General features: G+C 36.5%; 1 protein-coding gene across 1 annotated transcript; it reads left to right on the top strand.

Annotated features, from left to right (window-relative positions):
- Nucleotides 1-221: 221 nt before the first annotated feature.
- On the top strand, nt 222-16183 carry SEC22A (SEC22 homolog A, vesicle trafficking protein). Its single transcript, XM_010221204.2, has 7 exons — nt 222-331; nt 1846-2049; nt 5049-5212; nt 6496-6690; nt 8842-8960; nt 11567-11632; nt 15038-16183. The coding sequence occupies exons 2-7, from the start codon at nt 1868-1870 to the stop codon at nt 15236-15238; spliced, it is 927 nt and encodes a 308-aa protein (XP_010219506.2). The 5' UTR covers nt 222-331; nt 1846-1867; the 3' UTR covers nt 15239-16183.
- The last annotated feature ends 1644 nt before the right edge of the window (nt 16184-17827 follow it).

Consider the following 17827-nt stretch of genomic DNA (forward strand, 5'->3'; position numbering starts at 1 on the left):
GATTTATTAAACTGTTTCCGGTAAGCATGGCCTAACAAAATGAGTTGAATAACACAATTAGCCACAAAATAAATTTATTAATATATTAATTCTTGTTTCATCAGAAAGTGCAACAAGAACTTCAACAATTAACATCACATGCAAAGAAGATGCTGCTATTTTTCTTCTGAGAGTTAGCTACAAGATTCAGAGTTTCTCCGGCCTTGCTCTCACCTGCTACATTTCCTAAGACAGGACATGGAGCTGTGGGTCCTTTCTTCCCTGTAGGTGCTAATGAAGTTACTTATTTTACCAGAGGAAATGCAGATCCGTGAAATTCCGTTTTGTGCAAGTAAGTTAATGAGGAGAATTACAAACTTCTGCTAGCACGTTATTGTTCTTGTTTATACTGATGTAGTGCTCAGAAGTCCTTTCAGGGTTACATTCTAAAAGTGGTGAAAGCAGCGTTTGGCTGAGAAACATGATATCTTCTGCAACTGTTGAGTCTGTGAGCCACTGCCGTGGTTCTATGGTTGGCAGCACAGTTAAGGAAGTGGCTGCCCTCTGTATAGTGGGTATTTTATGCAAATTGTCCTTCTGGGAGCACTTGCATAAACCTAATAGTTACATAAAAGTTATCAGAACTGTAGGTTCAATTTCTAGAATGTTTCACTTTAGCAAACTAAACCAGAGGAAATCCTGAAGTTGTTTTGGTCTATGCTTTTGTGTTTAACTGTGATCAAAGAGTACATTTTGTGCATTTGTGCAAGTACTTGTACAAGCTTTTTGTACCTTTCATACAAGTATTAACTCCGTGATGAGATGCTGAATTAAGCAGTCAACCTGATAATGGTTCAGAGGGACTTGATGGCTTTTGTTACAAGATGATACACTGTTAAAGTTAGAAGGGTATTAATTTGCAACTTGTACTGCTAAGTCAACATGATGCATCTGAAAGTTAAATTTCTTAATTTGAAAATTATAACAGATTTTCAATGTTTCTATTATTACACACCTAGCTGTCTGAGGAGTAAATATACTTGAGCAACTCAAGAAGTGTGAATATTGATTGTCATTCAGAAGTTTCTCAGGTAACACCTTTGTGCAGGTGGAGAAATAGAATAGGCAGGAGTTTAGGGAAAAAAGTGACCTTTGTCTTTTGTGAAGAGACAGTGCTATTTTGAGAAAATACATTTTGTAGATTAATAATAACAATAAAAAGGAGACCCAGGAAGTAAAAATAAGACATTTCACATGTAAGAATGTGTTATGATTTGGGAGAGCTGGGTAATATACCTTGCTGTCTCGATTCCTTCGTTTCTTGTTGGATTGTATTTAAGTTTTGTAAGTCTCCATTTGTCAAGGTACTTCAGCATGCACTTAATAACGTGAAAGCGTATTAACAGTGTTGATTGATAAGACCAGGATAGTTCTTTCTCTGGCATATTTTTGTCATATACGTTTTACCTCTCCAGCCATTCTTCTTGTTTATTTAGGCTGTAAGTCTTGTCTTGCTGTAAATGCAAGGCTTTCATCTTCCAGATGTAAGTGCTGCAGTAGTGTTCAGGCGGAGTAATAGAGTTTTGGTCTCCCCTGATGTCTCCAGGTGAGGAATTAGGGTAATTCTGATAATATAGAAAACAGAATGTTAGATTTGCTGCCTCATTGTGGTTTGTGTAGCCTATTAGGTCCTGTTCAGTTAGAGCTCTAATCTGAATTACAGTTGAAAATTCATCCCTGTGCCCCATGTTAGGATTGAGCCTCATATACAGTTTAAGAACTTTATTTAATCATAGCTGTCTCTTTTATTTTTACCTTTATTTTGATTCTTCTATATTTCTCAGTCTATTTTCTGTTTTGTTTTAGGTTGTTGTTAACTCTGTTGGCAATGTCTATGATTTTATCTGCCTCTGTGGTCCGTGTGAGGGATGGACTCCCACTGTCTGCATCTACCGATTATGAACAAAGTTCAGGAGTGCAAGAATGTAGGAAATATTTTAAAATGCTCTCAAAGAAACTTTCTCAGCTTCCTGATAGATGTACTCTGAAAACTGGGCAGTATAATATAAAGTAAGATCTCTCTTGTATGTATTTATAATGTTCCTGGGTTGAGCTTGTCTGTAACTTAAAACATTAATGGTTGCCCATTCAGTGGTGACTGATCAAATTAAGAAGCTTCTTGTATATCAAAAATTTTAAATTGAGAAATTCTAGAAATATTTGAAACCTGCCACTCTTCAGTGGAAATTATCATTTAAATTGCCAATATTTTTATGATTATTGAAGTTGTTGATTTACCAGAAGGATTTCTGTTAATTTCAAGGTTGTTTCTTTGCATGAAATTCACCACATTTTTAATCATTTATTGTGTAATTTCAACCACTATTAACTGTACATTAGAATCTCTGTTGACTTCAGAGAAAACAACATACCTTAAGAATGAGCATAACTGAACACTTATTCCAGGCTGTGATGTCAGTAGAGGCACCAGATAATAAATCTTCTTACTGTGTCTTCATACCTGTTTGTGTGTTGCTTGTGTTGATGGAGACCTTATCCTGACTGGCAGGTCCTACAGTCTAGATGTACATAATACTTAGTAAAACACATCATGATTCTTTATCACATCTGAGACTTTAGTCTCAGATAAAATAAATCTCTACTGTGTAAAGCACATTTAATTTGTTAAAAATTATTGATTGTTAGAAACTTGATTTTTCACTCTTAATCTATTTCTTTGTCTGAATAATAAAACTGAACTGTTAAATTGCCTTTCATTGATCTCATGTATTAACAAAATGTTACTACAATTGCTCCTTTAGTGTTGGAAGTGGACATTTAAACTATTAAAATCCTCTTTCGTCACCTGTCCATAACGTCTTCAAATGTTATCCAAATATTGCACACCTTAACTGCTTTATGAAGTACCACAGAACTTTTAGGCCATTTGTGTGGAGTTGTTGTTTGGTTTTGGTTGCATTGTCAAATGTTTTGGAGTCTCTTGTGGACATTAGTTGAGTGTATAGTATCCTCATCAGGCAGGAGATAAATATTACTGAACGTGGGCAGTGAGGGAGTAGGAAAAGTGAGAATTTTTCCAGAATCTGGAGGGAATACATAGTAAAGCTTGAAGGAGTCTGTCTGTCCTGATACTCTACCCAGCTCTTTCACAGTGATGCTGTTTGTTTTCTTTACACTATATTTCTCTTACAACAATTCCTCAAATTTCGAAGTTAGTCAATTTGGCATGTCAACACTTAATAAATAATAATTCAGAAAATGTTTTCTGTATTTGCAATGTGAAACTTGGATTATCATGAAATAATTATTTGAATCTAGTATTTGCTCAGAATTTTGCTGTGTGTGTGACCTTTTTTCCTTAGGAGTGGTAATTAGATGCACCTGTGTGTAGCTGATAATTCAGTTGCACTTTAGCTGAGCTGAAATCCTAATTTAGATAGGCCATTTTAAATGAGTCGAGTGATTTCATCCTAACCGCTAGCAGACATGTTGAAATTAAGCTAGCACTTAGAGTGATGGGGCAGTATACCATGTCTCTAAAAAAAAGTGCTCACACTTCTGCATGTGCTGTTGGTAGCTGAGATTTTCCAGCATCTCTCAGGATTAGGCCCAGAATGAGCTGCATTTTTCCAAGTGATTCATATCTAACAAATATGAAGGGGTTAACAAAGCTGCAAAAGTGTTCTAGGAAAAGCTGTTCCAAAGTGCATTTGACAAATCAATAAAAAAACTTGCACATTCTTTCCATTGCCTTAGTAGGCTTTAATTTCATTTTCATCCCAGAAATTAAAAGGTGAACTTTGTATGGTAGGGATTTTTTTTCTATGTTCTTTCCTGCCAGTCATGGAGCACTTGCTATAAAACAAAGTAGCAGCATGTTTTACCTGGTTGTTGAATGGTAGCATATTATTTCCATTTAGTAATTATTTAATAAGTTAGTTTTATATATGAGCTGAGTTTCATAAGACTGAACAGCTAGTTTATTTGAAAAATAAGTTCCTAATTATCTTTCTCATTTTTTTCCTTAATCATCATATCGTATAACCATTCTTTTAAGCAAGAGTCGAGACATTGCAAAGCATGTTCTTAGCATCTCGTGTCTATACTGCTGTGAATTGCAGTTCTGCAGTATTTTACATCTTAGTTACAAAGAGCAAATACAGTTTCTGTTTGTGTGAATGACGAACAAAAAGTAAATATTTTCTCTGACACGTTTATGTTGGCTCATTGCTTTAATTATCCATAAAACAGAACTGTTGCTGAATAAAGTCACTGGTAAATTTTTCAGAAAGCAGTTGCTGTTGGCTTATAAACTGATCAGTTGTAAAAGAAGCGTTTAAGAACAGGATATAAGACTTAAGACCATCTTATTCCTTAGAGCTTTTTTTTTCAGTAGGAATTTTTTAAATGTGTATATATTAATATATATAAATATATATCCCTCGAGATTTTGAATAAATTTGAATGTCATGAAAAAGTGAACTATATTTTAATGAATTGCCAAAGAGCACTAGGTATATGTATGTTAAAAACCCTCCCTTCTTTCCATATCTGCAGTCTCTGGTCATCTTTACATCTTTCTCTAGAGAATGAAGGAGCAGTTTCATTCCCTCTCATGTTTCAAAGCAGCCAGCTGTGCTCTGTTGCCCCCCACCAACCATTCTGCAGATAATTTTTTGTCTTTGGGAATGTACCACATGCCATGTTCTACATCTGAGATTACTGAAACGCTGTCATGGGACAGAGCCAACTTCTGTATCCCCAGGGCTTTATCTTGCTATCTGATCTGTTTGCACGTTACTCAATTGTAACTCATATATATGTATAGCTTAGTTGCTTGTTTGATGGTAGAATGCTATGTTAAAGCGTTACCCGAAGGTAAATTGTTTGCTTCTAGAACAGTGTTTGAATTTTCAATAAACCTTAATGCCTTCGTTACCCCAGAGCAGTTTTTGCTACTCTGATTTTATAATATGAATTTCAACTTGTGAAGCTGTGAATCACCTGGATTTAATTTTGAAGTTTTGAATTTGTCATCTCAATTACAGCTTTATCAGTTCTCTGGGAGTGAGCTATATGATGTTGTGCACTGAAAATTATCCCAGTGTCCTGGCTTTCTGCTTCCTGGATGAGCTTCAGAAGGAGTTCATTACTACCTACAATATGATGAAGACAAACACTGCTATCAGACCATACTGTTTTATAGAGTTTGGTAAGGATCAGAGTTTTCTCTTTTTTTCATTTTTTTTACAGACATATTTCCCGTTATTATCCTAGTCAGACCGGTATTTAAGTAGATGTATAACCTAATCCTCACAAGACAAAAATATTAGAGAGGTTGTAGCTGTATTTCAGGTGGTTTCAGAATCTGGTTTAACTCTCAGTAGAGTCAACAGAAGAAAATAGTTCTGTGGGAGTTAAATCAGGCTACTTGAGTTTGACTTAAAGGTTGTTTATAGTCTTTATCTTCATTTAAATTGGTTTTAGTTCAGATATTGTGTGTCTAACTTTGGAGTTTAGTGTCTTCTAGTTAATAATACTTTATGACATGTTTGACTTTGTATCTCTTTAATGACTTAGCCTGTAAAGGCTTTTGGCTTCGTAAATTTCCAAACTAAAAAAATAGAATTTCGTGTTTGCTTTTAAGTGTACTAGCTTTTATTTGTGGCAAATCTTTTAATTTGTGTTATGATACACGTATGTGTTCATATAGGCTTCTGTGATGCAAGCTCCAAGCAGAAGTATTCTCATATGTACTAGATAGCAACTGTTAGGGATTCTGTTTATATCTGTCACTTTAGAACTATACCTTATGCAGTTATTTTAACTATCGCTATTAAACTGCATTAGAGCAGAAAGAATTGTTGTTTTGGAAATATGTTGTTTGGAAATATGTTATTTGAGAATAGAAAAACTCCTTTTGTTTGATTTTTGTCTGTAATTAATTCACTCAATTTTTAATGTCTTGTAAAGATTTCTATGAATCCACTTTTTTTTTTTTCCTGTTCTCTGTGTTTTATCAGTTGTTAATGTGTAGGTTTATTAAAATGTTTGTATCTGTACAATATGGTATTCAGTTTCTTAGACTGAATATTTTTCAGGTGCATTTCATGCTCAAGTGAGTTTATGCTTGAATGCAGAAGTTACTTTTTTCATAAGAATATTTAATAGAAAAGCCAGAATAAATGCAATAAATCTTTTATATTAGCAATACTTTAAGTCTCATGCAGTGAAAAGCCATTAGTTTATTCACAGTTATTAAGAAATCAGAGTTCTAGAGCTTTATATTTTTACTGCAGAATTAAATAGCCCATAATATAGTAGTCATCAAGCAGAAATAGTATTAGAATGTTCCAAGATAAATGCAAGCAGCTCAAGCAACGTATTTAAATGTACGATTTGTGAAGTGTAATGTCTATGAACTTGCATGTTCTTGGATTGTTTAATTAAGAAAAGTCTGTAAGGATATACCTTTTCATTTTAAAATTTACCCAGATAATTTCATTCAGAGGACCAAACAGAGGTACAACAACACACGCTCTTTGTCCACAAAGATGAATCTTGCTGACATGCAGACAGAAATCAAATTGAGGCCGCCTTACCAAATTTCAGTGTCAGAACTCAATTCTGCTAATGGATTTGCACACTTGTCTGCTGCAGATTATAAGGGTACTGGTAAGATTTCTGCTGGTAAGTGTCAGACATTAGTTACTTGTGTCCTTAAATGACGTAGGGCTGGAAACTTAGTTTTTTTTTTTTAAGATACGTTTTCATTTAAAAAAAAAAAAAAAGCCTTGTCTGTGATGCTCTTATGGGAAGAGCTCTCATGACGTAGTGTATTTTAGCTTTGATGTCTGTCTTGCATCATCTCTTCAATGCACTTACCTTCACAAGTCACTTACGAAGAGAGATGAGCCTTGCCAGTTAAAAATATAACTTGCAACAAATGAATTAAATATGTTAAATCAAATTAGCTATGATGAAGAAGTAGGAAGTTAGGAAGGCACAAATCTTGTTTTGTTACAAGGTAGATTAGCAGAATTGGATACGTTAATTTTAACTATGCTGATAGAAGCTTGTCTGTTATTTGTGAAGATACAGGTATTAGATGTATGTTCAATATGTAATAATGAAAATGTCATTTTTTGATAAAGTTGTTCTGTAATAGGGCTAATGTTTAATGTGTGAAGCATTCAGTGTGCAGATTATAGGATAGGATTTTGCTATGTCTGTTGATACCTGTATTCATTTAGGTGAATGTAGGTGTTGACAGACATTAGAAATATGATGGCAGCATACTGAAGTGTGATGTTTTTGGTATTTATTTGGTTAGGATGAATTCCCTATTTAAGATTTTTCTCAAGGATGGTTAAGTTTTCAAATCAAATTTACCTCTTGCCAAATAGCATGCCTGATTTATTTATTTTTTAATGACTGTCATTGCAGTTTCCCACATCATGTCCTAAATTTGCTACTTAAAAGCCAACATCTGATCTAGTATTTGTGCTTTCTTTATTCCTTGGCTTATGTTAGAGAGTTTTGAGTTCATGGACTGTCTCGATTTAGCTGACAAAGTTGTTTTATTTTGATTCCCATGACTCTCCAAGAGAGGTGTTTTAAAAACTGTTTCAACACCTTGTTACCCTTATGTTAGGGGAGAAGAAGCAAGACAACCTGGAGAGCTGTCCTGAAATTGTCAAAATTCACTAGTGAATTAATTTCATCTGTTAGTAAATGAAATAGACGTTTGGAGAGAAACGGTCACATAAAACTTCAGTGACTGTGGATGAGATAGGTGGAAAACATTACAAGTCACTGAAAGGTAATGGTTTGGGCTGCAACTTCATATCAAACCTTAACTAAGTGGTTGCTAGTAGTACTCCTCTGGCGTGCACAGAATAATCTCTGAAAATTGTAGGTTTCATTATTAAATTCAGCACAAATTAGTCAATTGAACTAGTTTTGTGTTCTCTCTTGAAGCTATCACATGGTGATAATCAAACAGCCCTGTGTGCTTATCAATGAGAAGTAGCTATTGTCATTTTTTTTAAGTTTCCATAACTTTATAAATGCCTTGGAAAGCCTTTCTCCTAGCTCCATTCAGTGCAAACAACCGAGATTGACACCCCTCTCCATATTAATGTTACAGTTCATTAACCTCATTGTTCACATCATTACACTCCGTTGAGTTGAACAGAATGATTCAAATATGGTTCACTAGTCCTATTGTTTCCTCAGTGTTGCCTAGACTGTTATGAATTTTGAATTGTTTTTTTTTTTCATATTTGCTTTCCTTGATTGTGGAAAGGGCCATCAATGCGGCGCGTGCACAGCTGTGATGTACTTGTGAACCTAGAGAAGCCTCTAAGAGTGGGTGTGCATGGAAAGGGAGTTTTGATTTTGATGTGTTACGTAAGAAAATTCAAAAATATTGGAAAAGTCTGTATAACGATGCAGTATAGATACTAGCTGTAGCTTCAGAGCTGCTAAAAGCACTGGTATTGAAGAAATTGGATGTTGCAAGAGGATTTGCAGTATGTGACTTACCAGCTGGCTAATAATTGTGGTAAAATTTTACTCACAAGTGCATTCTCTGCTACTCATTTCCTGGCATGTCTGAGCAGTACCATGCTGAGTAAACTGGTTGTATCAAGTTGAAGACTAGATATGAGACAGTACTGTATTTTAATTGAAGGAAATTATATGTTTTGTTAAAGACTGATGTTCCGTGATCTCTTCTTGAGCTGCAAGATACTGAAAATTGAGGTTACTGTTTTATGAAATCTTTTAAAAGACACTGCTTTGACCTGGCATGTCTGTTCTTGACCTTGTGCTTTACAGCTCCTCATCAGCGCCTGGAACCTGTAACTCTGCCAGGGATTGTCTCATTTGTGCTTAGTCTGCTGTGTGGGGCTTTGAATTTAATTCGTGGCTTTCATGCCATTGAAAGTCTTCTACAGGTATTGTACCAAATTTATGCATCAAATCAATCATCATGTCACCGTATAGATTCTTAAAATATGAACTAAATCTTTCAAATTTTCACAAATATTGTTTGTGAGGCCCTGCCTTTATTTTTGTAGTCTTAATTGATTTTTTTCCTGAGGCTGTGGGCTTTGAAAGCAGGATGAGGTGGGTGGCTGACTCCATGGTGTCTTGGTAGCAGTGAGTATGTGGATGTAGTATCCTATTTTCTAAATTTATGTCATGATATGAAATGTTAGCATAGCTGTTATATAAATACATGTAGGAGAAATAATGAAACACTTTGAAATGATGAAAATATCCACAAGAAAGGGCCTTTAAAGAGTTTTTCTAAAATTGTTTTTCTTTGAAAGGCTTTTTTTGGTTTGTTTTAGTTTTTAATAAATCTTCTTAAATAGGATAATCATTTCTCTCTCTATGCTGAAAAGATCAATGTGAATTATATTTAAGAGAAACTGTCCAACCATTTCTTGTAAAAGACATTCTGCCCCACAGACCTTAAGCAGATAAGTTTTCCTTTCTCTTCCATTTCTTCTGTTAGTTATTTTCTCATTGCAGTAATTAACAGAATGGTGATTAATGACTTCTGGCAGTTCAAGTGAATAGGTTGATGTGAGTTTCCACTGTGCACAAAAAGCAAGTGCATATCTCTACAAAAAAAAGGATTTACTTAACATTAAACATGGTTCTACTGTTGTGATGGAGATAAAAACTAAAAATCCCATGGAAGACTTCAGAAAGGAAAGAGGAATTTTCCTATTTGTGCAGATGTTATAACTGCAATAACTGCACTGGAACTTTTGATATGAAAATGATGTTTCAGAGCAGTAAGCAGAAAGATGATCATTTGCATCTCAGTTATGTCTTGTATAGTTACTGGTGTATGTACAGGATTAATAAAACAGTAATGTTTGAGGTCTGAGCAGTTCCTGCAGACTAATGAATAGTTGAGCAGGGTTAATAAAGCAAAACTAAGAATGAAATAGTAAATATGCCTCTCTACTTTTTTGACTATTTATGTTTTTATATAAATTTACACAACTTTTTATAGAACAGAGACACTGCTTGTTTTCTGTATTTCTTGTATGAGTATGTACAATATTTTATAAATGCCTTGTCACCATGCCTTTTAATTTATAAAAATGAAGGAATTTGAAGTATGGTGCTATATAAAAACAACATAATAATACGATTTTACAACTTTAATTGCGGTGTTTCTAGAGTTAGTTTTTTGTTTGTTTGTTTGTTTTGATCGCAGCTGCAGAAAGCTATGCAAATGTTGGATTAACCTATTTAACTGATGATAGGGCAGCCAGTTCATTTCATTCTGTATGCTGTTGCATCTGCAGGTAATATACTGCAGTGGAGATGGAAGATAGTATTGCTTTCATTTTTGACAAATGACACTGAAAGTACATCCAAAAGTCTTTTAATTTCCTTTATAATGGAAAAGTTCATAAGTTAAGGCAGAAGTCACCCAAATCACCCAAAATGTAATTTTAAGGAATCTTTTCTGAAAAGTCATTGCTACGCTTTTGTCTGAATTTAGGAATTTTCCCTTTATCATTTGCATTTTATTTAGATATTAGCCAAACTCATGTTCTAACCTGTAGCCATACTTCAGCAAACCCACACTGGCCATGTAAGACTTTCATAGGCCTTAGGACTGTACTGCATCGAGGAGGTAAATGTTAGTGCAGAGAAGTGAATTTTTCACTGTTGCAAGCTGTAAATGCAGATGCTTTGCGCTGAACATAATGTTAGCAGAAACAAGTTGTAGTTCCAAATGGTCCAGTTCCTCTCAAAATGGAATTTTTCCTTCAAGAAAGAACATTTGCATGAATACCCTTTGTTTTCCTGGGAAGGTTTTTGATTGTAGCAGATGTTTGTTTGGAATGCAGAGAGAATAATCATGGAGCGTGTAGATGCATTCTGTTCAGCTCTGTAGAATCTATAAAAACCCATTTGAGTAAGTAAGAAGGGATCTGTGCTTAAAAAAAAAAATGGACAGAGCTGTCATGTTAAGGTGTTTTTTTTTTTTTTTTTTTTTTTTTTTTTTTTTTTTTGCTTTCCCTTTATGAAAACTTAATTTTCTTTCCATATCATTTTTGGGGGGAATAATCTCTGATTTTCGTGCTTTTCTTTGTCCTCACTGCTGTTCATGCAGACCTGCTGGCAGTATTTCTGCATAGACTATTAGCACGCCCTAGTGGCAAGTTTGTCTTTTCTGTTTTACCTAGTTCCATTTTGTGAAGTTACAGGAAGGCACAATTCTGTAAAGTTGATACTAAGGGTAGTTCCTAGTGTTACATAGGCTTCCTTTCACATTTTTGAAAATCTCAGTATTATCTGTTGTGATGAAAAAGCATTTTGGTCAGATTCGAGATCGCATGGATTTTGTTCCAGAGAGATAAATGACTATTACCAAATCCAGTGGTTTAATTTAGTATAGCAATTATTGTAAATCTTTATGCAAGACTACTTTAACTTTCAGTAATGAATAACTTCTATACTGTACAAAACTAGCATATATTTTTGTTGAAACATTGTTAGATGTTGTGGTTTGGTTTTATTTTCACAGAACGAAGGCGAAGACTTCAGTTATGTTATTGCATTTTTTCTTGGAACAGCAGCCTGCTTGTATCAGGTATGTTCTTGTGTCTGTGTAGTTCACCAGAGGTTAAGAACATTACTCAGTCATCCATAAGAGTCATTTGTTTCTTAAGTGCCATGAATATTTGAATAGAGTCATTTTAAAAACAATTTCTGCTGTGTTTTACTTCATTGATCGTAAACTATGATAGAGCGAATGCCTACATAAAGCTTCGTTTGCTGGCATTATTTCTAAGTTCGTCGAGATCCTGGGTATGCTTTTCTTTTTGAAGCTGTAGAAATCACAAGCAATGGAAGTTATATAACTTCCTTAAAATAATAGTTCTGTATTTTAAGTGTATCCAGCTGCACAGATGACTTGTCTGTGGCAAATAGAGTAATACCTAGCATTTACTACACCCCAAAATCTCCCCTGCTTGATACTTTATCATGTTTCCTTCCCTTTCAAGGTTTTCACCACTTTCCACTATGTTTTTCTTCTCTAACCTGATACGTGGTACTTGCATTTTTTTATGACTGTAGATTTTCCATTTTTGCAGCTTAATTTCACTTTCCTGTATAATTGGTAGCAAAGTATCCTGGTAAACTTTGGCATTTGTCATTCAGTGACACTACTGTTATGTTTAGCTGTGACAGTTACCTCAGTCATAATCGATTGCTGTTATTCTTATAATTGTTTTGACTCTTAGTCTCTGTGCCTGTGAAATATCCAGTATCCACTTCTTGTCATGTGCCCATAGTTAGTACTGTGTCAGACTAAAATAAGATAAATGTCCTAGGATTTTATTTTATCTCAACCTTCCTTTCAATCAGCCTTTTATGCAAGTTGTCTGTAATCTCTCTTCTCTGCAGCTAGTCCCTAGCAAAATGTCACAGCACAACTTGTATTCTTCAGCACTTCTTGACATTTCGCCAGCTTCTGCCTTAAATAATTCTTCAAACTGGTGTTAATTTTCCATGCCAAAAGTCTGTTCTGTATCACGTAAGGCGGAACTCTTCCATTCTTTTTCTTTGTGAGGAAAAAAAGCATTCTTCCCTCCTCTCCCAAATTAGAAACTCTTACTTTATAAAGTGTTCTTGCCTGTGTATTTAGACATAAGGACTTAGGTCCTTCCCCCACTTGCTGACTTGAATAGCTCTATATAAAGAAATATCCCATGCAGCTGGGAATGTAGACCTTTCCTTAGGATTCCAAGTACATCCATCAGGACTCTTGCTGGGCCCCCCAAGGCCGTTGCAGCAAGATGTAGTTGGTTGGTTTGCAGAACAAGGAGGCCTCTCGGTTCCGTGGCGTCTCTGACGTCCTTTTGCCCGTGTGGGAGTTGGGACGGTTATCTCCATGTTTGTGTTACCTGACAGGACGTTGCATGTTACTGTTCACCCCCAGGACTTCCATCATGTTGTGTTATCTTGCTCAATAGATAATTACATAGCAGTATATTTCTTTTTTTTTGAGTTTCCAAGAAAACAGAAACTCAACTTGGGCATGGAGGAGGAAAGTGGACTTATGCAGAATAGGTTGTTTTAGTCTCACAAAGAAAACAAGTGAGAAAAAAAAAAAAACTTAATAGGTTTTCAAGAATCCTAGTAATACTTAGGATGTATTGACTGGCAAGCCAAGACTGGAGGCATATATCTGTATGTATCAAACTAAAATAATAATAGTATTCCCTCTGCGTTTTTCGTATACAATATGCCATCTGGACGTTTTTAGATTGATGTAGGAGAAAGGCATCTCCTGCATAAACTGAGCAGTAGCTGTTCTAGCTACAACTGGCACTTGGGGGAATGGTCCATCACCATAAGCATTTACCAATTAATCTCTAGAGCTTTCTGTGTCAAGCTGATGTTACCAGCAATTAGGGTCAGTTTTATACAGAAATTAGATGTACAGCTGTAGGGCAGTTTTTAGCAGCATTCAGATATTAACTATGCTATTTAATTGCCTTAGGGTTTTTTCCATTGGGATTGTAATTTGTTGCACATCTTAAAGCACCATTTCCAAGTAATCTTTTAAGTCTTGCTGTTTTATGGCCTACTTTGCTTACAAAACTGTAACTGGATATTGCAACACTGACAAAATAGCACTACAGTGTTCTCAGGGAAAAATAGCTGTGATGAGGAACACGGATAATACACCCAAGAATCCAAGAAAAGTCGTTTCCAGCCTATATAGTGCTGACATGTCCAGTTGTGTCCCAGTTGTACCTGAAGTGCAAAGAAGCATCAGGAGCTGAACCTTCAGTTATTTACTAACATTAAAAAAAAAAAGAGAGAGAGAACAAAGACCTCAGGAATTTAATTACTGCACTTTTAAAAGTAACGTTACAACATAGTGTCTTGGCTTTTTGACTGCTGCTCTGTTTTGTAGGGAGCAGAATTGTTTTATCATCTCAAACCTCAAATAATGAGAAATTCGGCTCCAGAATTGATTTAAAACAGATCTTCAGTAAAATTTACAGTCATTCAACAGCATATTGCACTGACATATTTAGACTTCTGTGCTATTTTTTGTTTATTTTTGATCTTTCTAAATTTCATTATTTGAATGAAGCCTATACTGCCTCTTGCTTTGTTCTTGGAAGGAGCTGTACTTCTTCAGATGTCAGTGGAGGAGGTAGCACGAGGAGATTATCTGGATTCTTATTGTCGACATGCTAGCACCAATGAATTGCTCTTTTAGATATAATTTATAAAACTCTCTGTAGAAATAGGCTGTATTTGCTGTGCTCAAAATGTCCAAGCAGGTTCAAAGGCATTCTACATAGACTCTGAAACCCACTGATTACATATCTGTAGTTTTACTTTGGGAGATGTCGCAGCCGTTGAGCGGGCAGGAGGGAGCAGGCAGGTCAGGCAGCTGCGGAGGGCCGGGGTGCTGTGCGTTGGGCACTGGGCACGGACGGGTTCTCCGGGCACAGACCTGCCCTTGGACCTTGCAGCCGCAGCCAGCGGCTCCACTGGCACCGCGGCCTCCCCTGCTCCTCCTGCCCAGGAGGGGCAGAGCTGGCTTCTGCACCCGGCCCGGCTGGAGCAGAGCCTGCCGGCAGCCTGGAGGCTGCCAGGAGCAGCCCCTGCGCCTGGGCCGCTCTGGTTACTCTTGTTTTTATCAATTATTATGAGAGGTTTGCCCTCAGAGTTTAATGGAAGCCAAACTTAACCTTTTATTGATGTCGAGTACCTCTCACTTTGCCTGACTGGTAGTATATTGATACTGTTCTTATGTAAGTATGTAATTCCAAGTAAACTTTAAAGCCCTGCTGTTTTATGGCCTACTTTGCTTACAAAACGGTAACTGGGTATTGCAGCACTGATAAAATTTGAAAAGCTCTACTTTCTATTTTTGTAATTTCTTAGTCACCAGGTATATCTCATCAGTGGAAGTTATTTTCCATGTACTAATGTTATTTCTTTTTCCTTTTTTTCTCCCCCCTGGCAGTGTTACCTATTTGTGTATTACACAGGCTGGAGGAATGTCAAATCCTTCCTGACTTTTGGGCTCATTTGCCTGTGTAACATGTATCTGTACGAACTGCGCAATCTGTGGCAGCTCTTATTTCACGTGACTGTGGGGGCGTTTTCTACGTTACAAATACGGCTGAGACAACCACAGGGGAAGTCCCCAGATTACAATGTCTGACAAGTCCTGGAACGGTTCAAGGCAACCTTGGTCCAGCTGTTATTCACTCTCAGGAATGTAAAGCTGTTCCCTAAAAGAAGAAGCTCTCTGGATGGGACATTTTATTTGTTTTGTTCTTTGTGGGTTTTGTTTCGTTCTGTTTTGTAAGGCAGTGTAAGATGCCTGTGGACATTCTTCACGTGATGGTTGAACTTCTTTTTAAAGGAGAACCGAAGACACAAAAGAACACTGGGCTAGAGGAGGAAAATGGGTCATATCCACGCAGTGAACGGTATTGGGGGCGCCAGGTTTGGAGAATTTGACTGGTGGCATGAAAAAGCTTTATTCAAAAGGATCTAAATGGAAGGAATGTATTAGAGTGTATGTTCTGCATATCATGCAAGCTCTTCCAAAATAAATTTTGCCTTTGTAAGGCAGTAGTGGAGTAGGCTAAACTAAAAAAAAAAAAAAAAAAAAATCCTGTTGCCTATTAGAAATCTAAGCTGAAATGTGTAAGATGCTGCATTTTGGAACATTTTCACATTGAGGTATGTGTGAAAGGTTTCTGAATTTAAAAGGTAACCTGGAAGCCCAGTAGTTTCTGGGGTTTAACTTTTTGGCACTAGTGGCCCTCTGCCTAGTGCTGTAAATACCTGCACATTTTTTTCATTTGTTTAATTTGCTTCTGTGTATCTTTTGAAAGTGACCTCTGTGGACATGGTTTATTTTCAGTAATTATCCAACAAAGTCTGCCGTTTAACCCACCGTGTTTGCGCTCTCCCTCTGTTCGAACTCTGCAAGGGCTGAAAGGAAACGGGCTGGTGAGTCGATGGAGTGACTTGGATTTCTTGGCTGTTCTTTTTATTATTTTTGAAATGGATAAATAATTAGCTGAAACCCTATATAAGCAACTGATGACGGACAAATAAATCAGTCTAATTAGCTTGAACAAGAAAAGAACAGGAATTTTGTTTCTTCTGGCTTTGTTTTATTGTGCTGGAATAGCACTTCCTTGTTCTGCCGCTTGTGTTTGAGAGAACAGTTACGTATTCCAGAAGGTTGTGAATTAATCAGCAAGCAACAAATACTTAGAAAAGCGAATTGCAGCCACATAGGACCATGACATTGTTGATTTTTTTTTAAAGTTTTTCTTTTGTTGATGTTTCATAATGTACAAATACGCAGATAGAGATGGATTTTTATATATGGAGTAATGGAAGAGTTCACTGAAGTGCTAGGAAAGTTTTAATGGCAGAGAGGTTGCCATTGTGCCGCTTGTGGTGTTGGATTTGGGGGTTGGCAGGGTTTTGCTGTACCACAAAGTGTTGCTTGTGGTGCATTTCTGAGGACACTTCCCATCAAAAGTGTTTTAGCCAGTTATTTAGGATCAGATGATGACAGAGAAGGGAGCTAGATACTTTTTTTCCTTTTTAAAGGATGTGTTGGTCAAGAAAGTCTAGATACCTGGAGGTCAAGAGGAATTAGAGAGTGAAATTGTGATCCTAGGTGAGCAGTATGTATTCTGTTATTCATAACGTCTGTTATTATAGACGTGTATCTGATATTCATGGTGTCTGTTCCTCAGACTAGTATGTGTGATTAACACCATGAAGGTATGTTGGTGTTGCAGGTGATGTGCTGTGCTAATAAGCCTCTTTCCTCCCCTCTTTGAGCCAGAAAAGTAGAGTGCCTTCACGGTCTACTTTTGGGTCTGGAAGCAGGCGGATGCGGAGGAGATAAGGAGGGGAATTTTAACTATGGATATTCTAAAAAATGCAGAAAAACAGAACTCTGGACACCTGGAAACATAAGAAGCAGTTCTTTGCCATTTTAAGTCAAGGATTGAAAAATATAGATAGTCTTCTTTAAATATAAAAACAGGTTTTCATCTTGCTGCTAAAATCTCTAAGAGCCCTTCTACCTTTTTACTTCCCCTCAGTTGCTGGGCAGGGAAGCAGTTAGGAATTTCCAGAGTGTTCTAGCCTTCTGCTGCTGTGTGCACGAACACTTTCCTGCTGCATCCTTTTTTGGGCTTATGTGTCTGCAGATGATGGTATTTGTTTTTTTCTGGGCCTTCCTGCTGTTTCTCAAGATGTATCTTTAAGGAATGAAAATTTCCTTTCCTGTGACATCTGGAGCCATTATTCCGTTGCAGTTACATTGGTATTTAACTAACTGCTGATTAACAGATATAATGAACGAATACGGCTGTCAGCGCAGCGGAGGGGACAGTATTTTTTGTTTCCTTGTTTACAGCTGTGATAAAAATCCCAGTTCACAATGTAAAATTGTATCTGGTCCCTAAACATGACTGTTGTTCATCACCTGTTAGTACTACGTGCTTAAAAAATGGCTTTTGTGTATATTACTTCAGTATGAATGTAGAGTCTGAACTTAGTGGAAGGTTTTTGGAACATGAGCAGCACACAGTGCTCATAGCCAGGTTGGAGGTGCAGATTTGCAGAAAATTCCCAGGATTTCACAATTGCTTGCACAATATCAGTATTCAGTGAAACAGTAGGTGCCCCTGTGGTGATTTCATGAGGTGCTTGAGTAAATACAGATACTCACACAGGTGAATTTCTGCATCCATTTACTCTGTCGAGCCAC

The sequence above is a fragment of the Tinamus guttatus genome, unplaced genomic scaffold (genome assembly GCF_059628265.1).
Source record: "Tinamus guttatus ecotype Peru unplaced genomic scaffold, ASM5962826v1 Tinamus_guttatus_pri_ptg000060l, whole genome shotgun sequence".
Classification (NCBI taxonomy): domain Eukaryota; kingdom Metazoa; phylum Chordata; class Aves; order Tinamiformes; family Tinamidae; genus Tinamus; species Tinamus guttatus.

Coding starts and splice junctions, on each gene's coding strand:
- SEC22A (XM_010221204.2), top strand. CDS start 1,868: ATGTCTATGATTTTATCTGCCTCTGTGGTCCGTGTGAGGGATGGACTC. Junction 2,050..5,048: donor ACTGGGCAGTATAATATAAA/GTAAGATCTCTC, acceptor TCTCAATTACAG/CTTTATCAGTTCTCTGGGAG. Junction 8,961..11,566: donor CCATTGAAAGTCTTCTACAG/GTATTGTACCAA, acceptor TTATTTTCACAG/AACGAAGGCGAAGACTTCAG.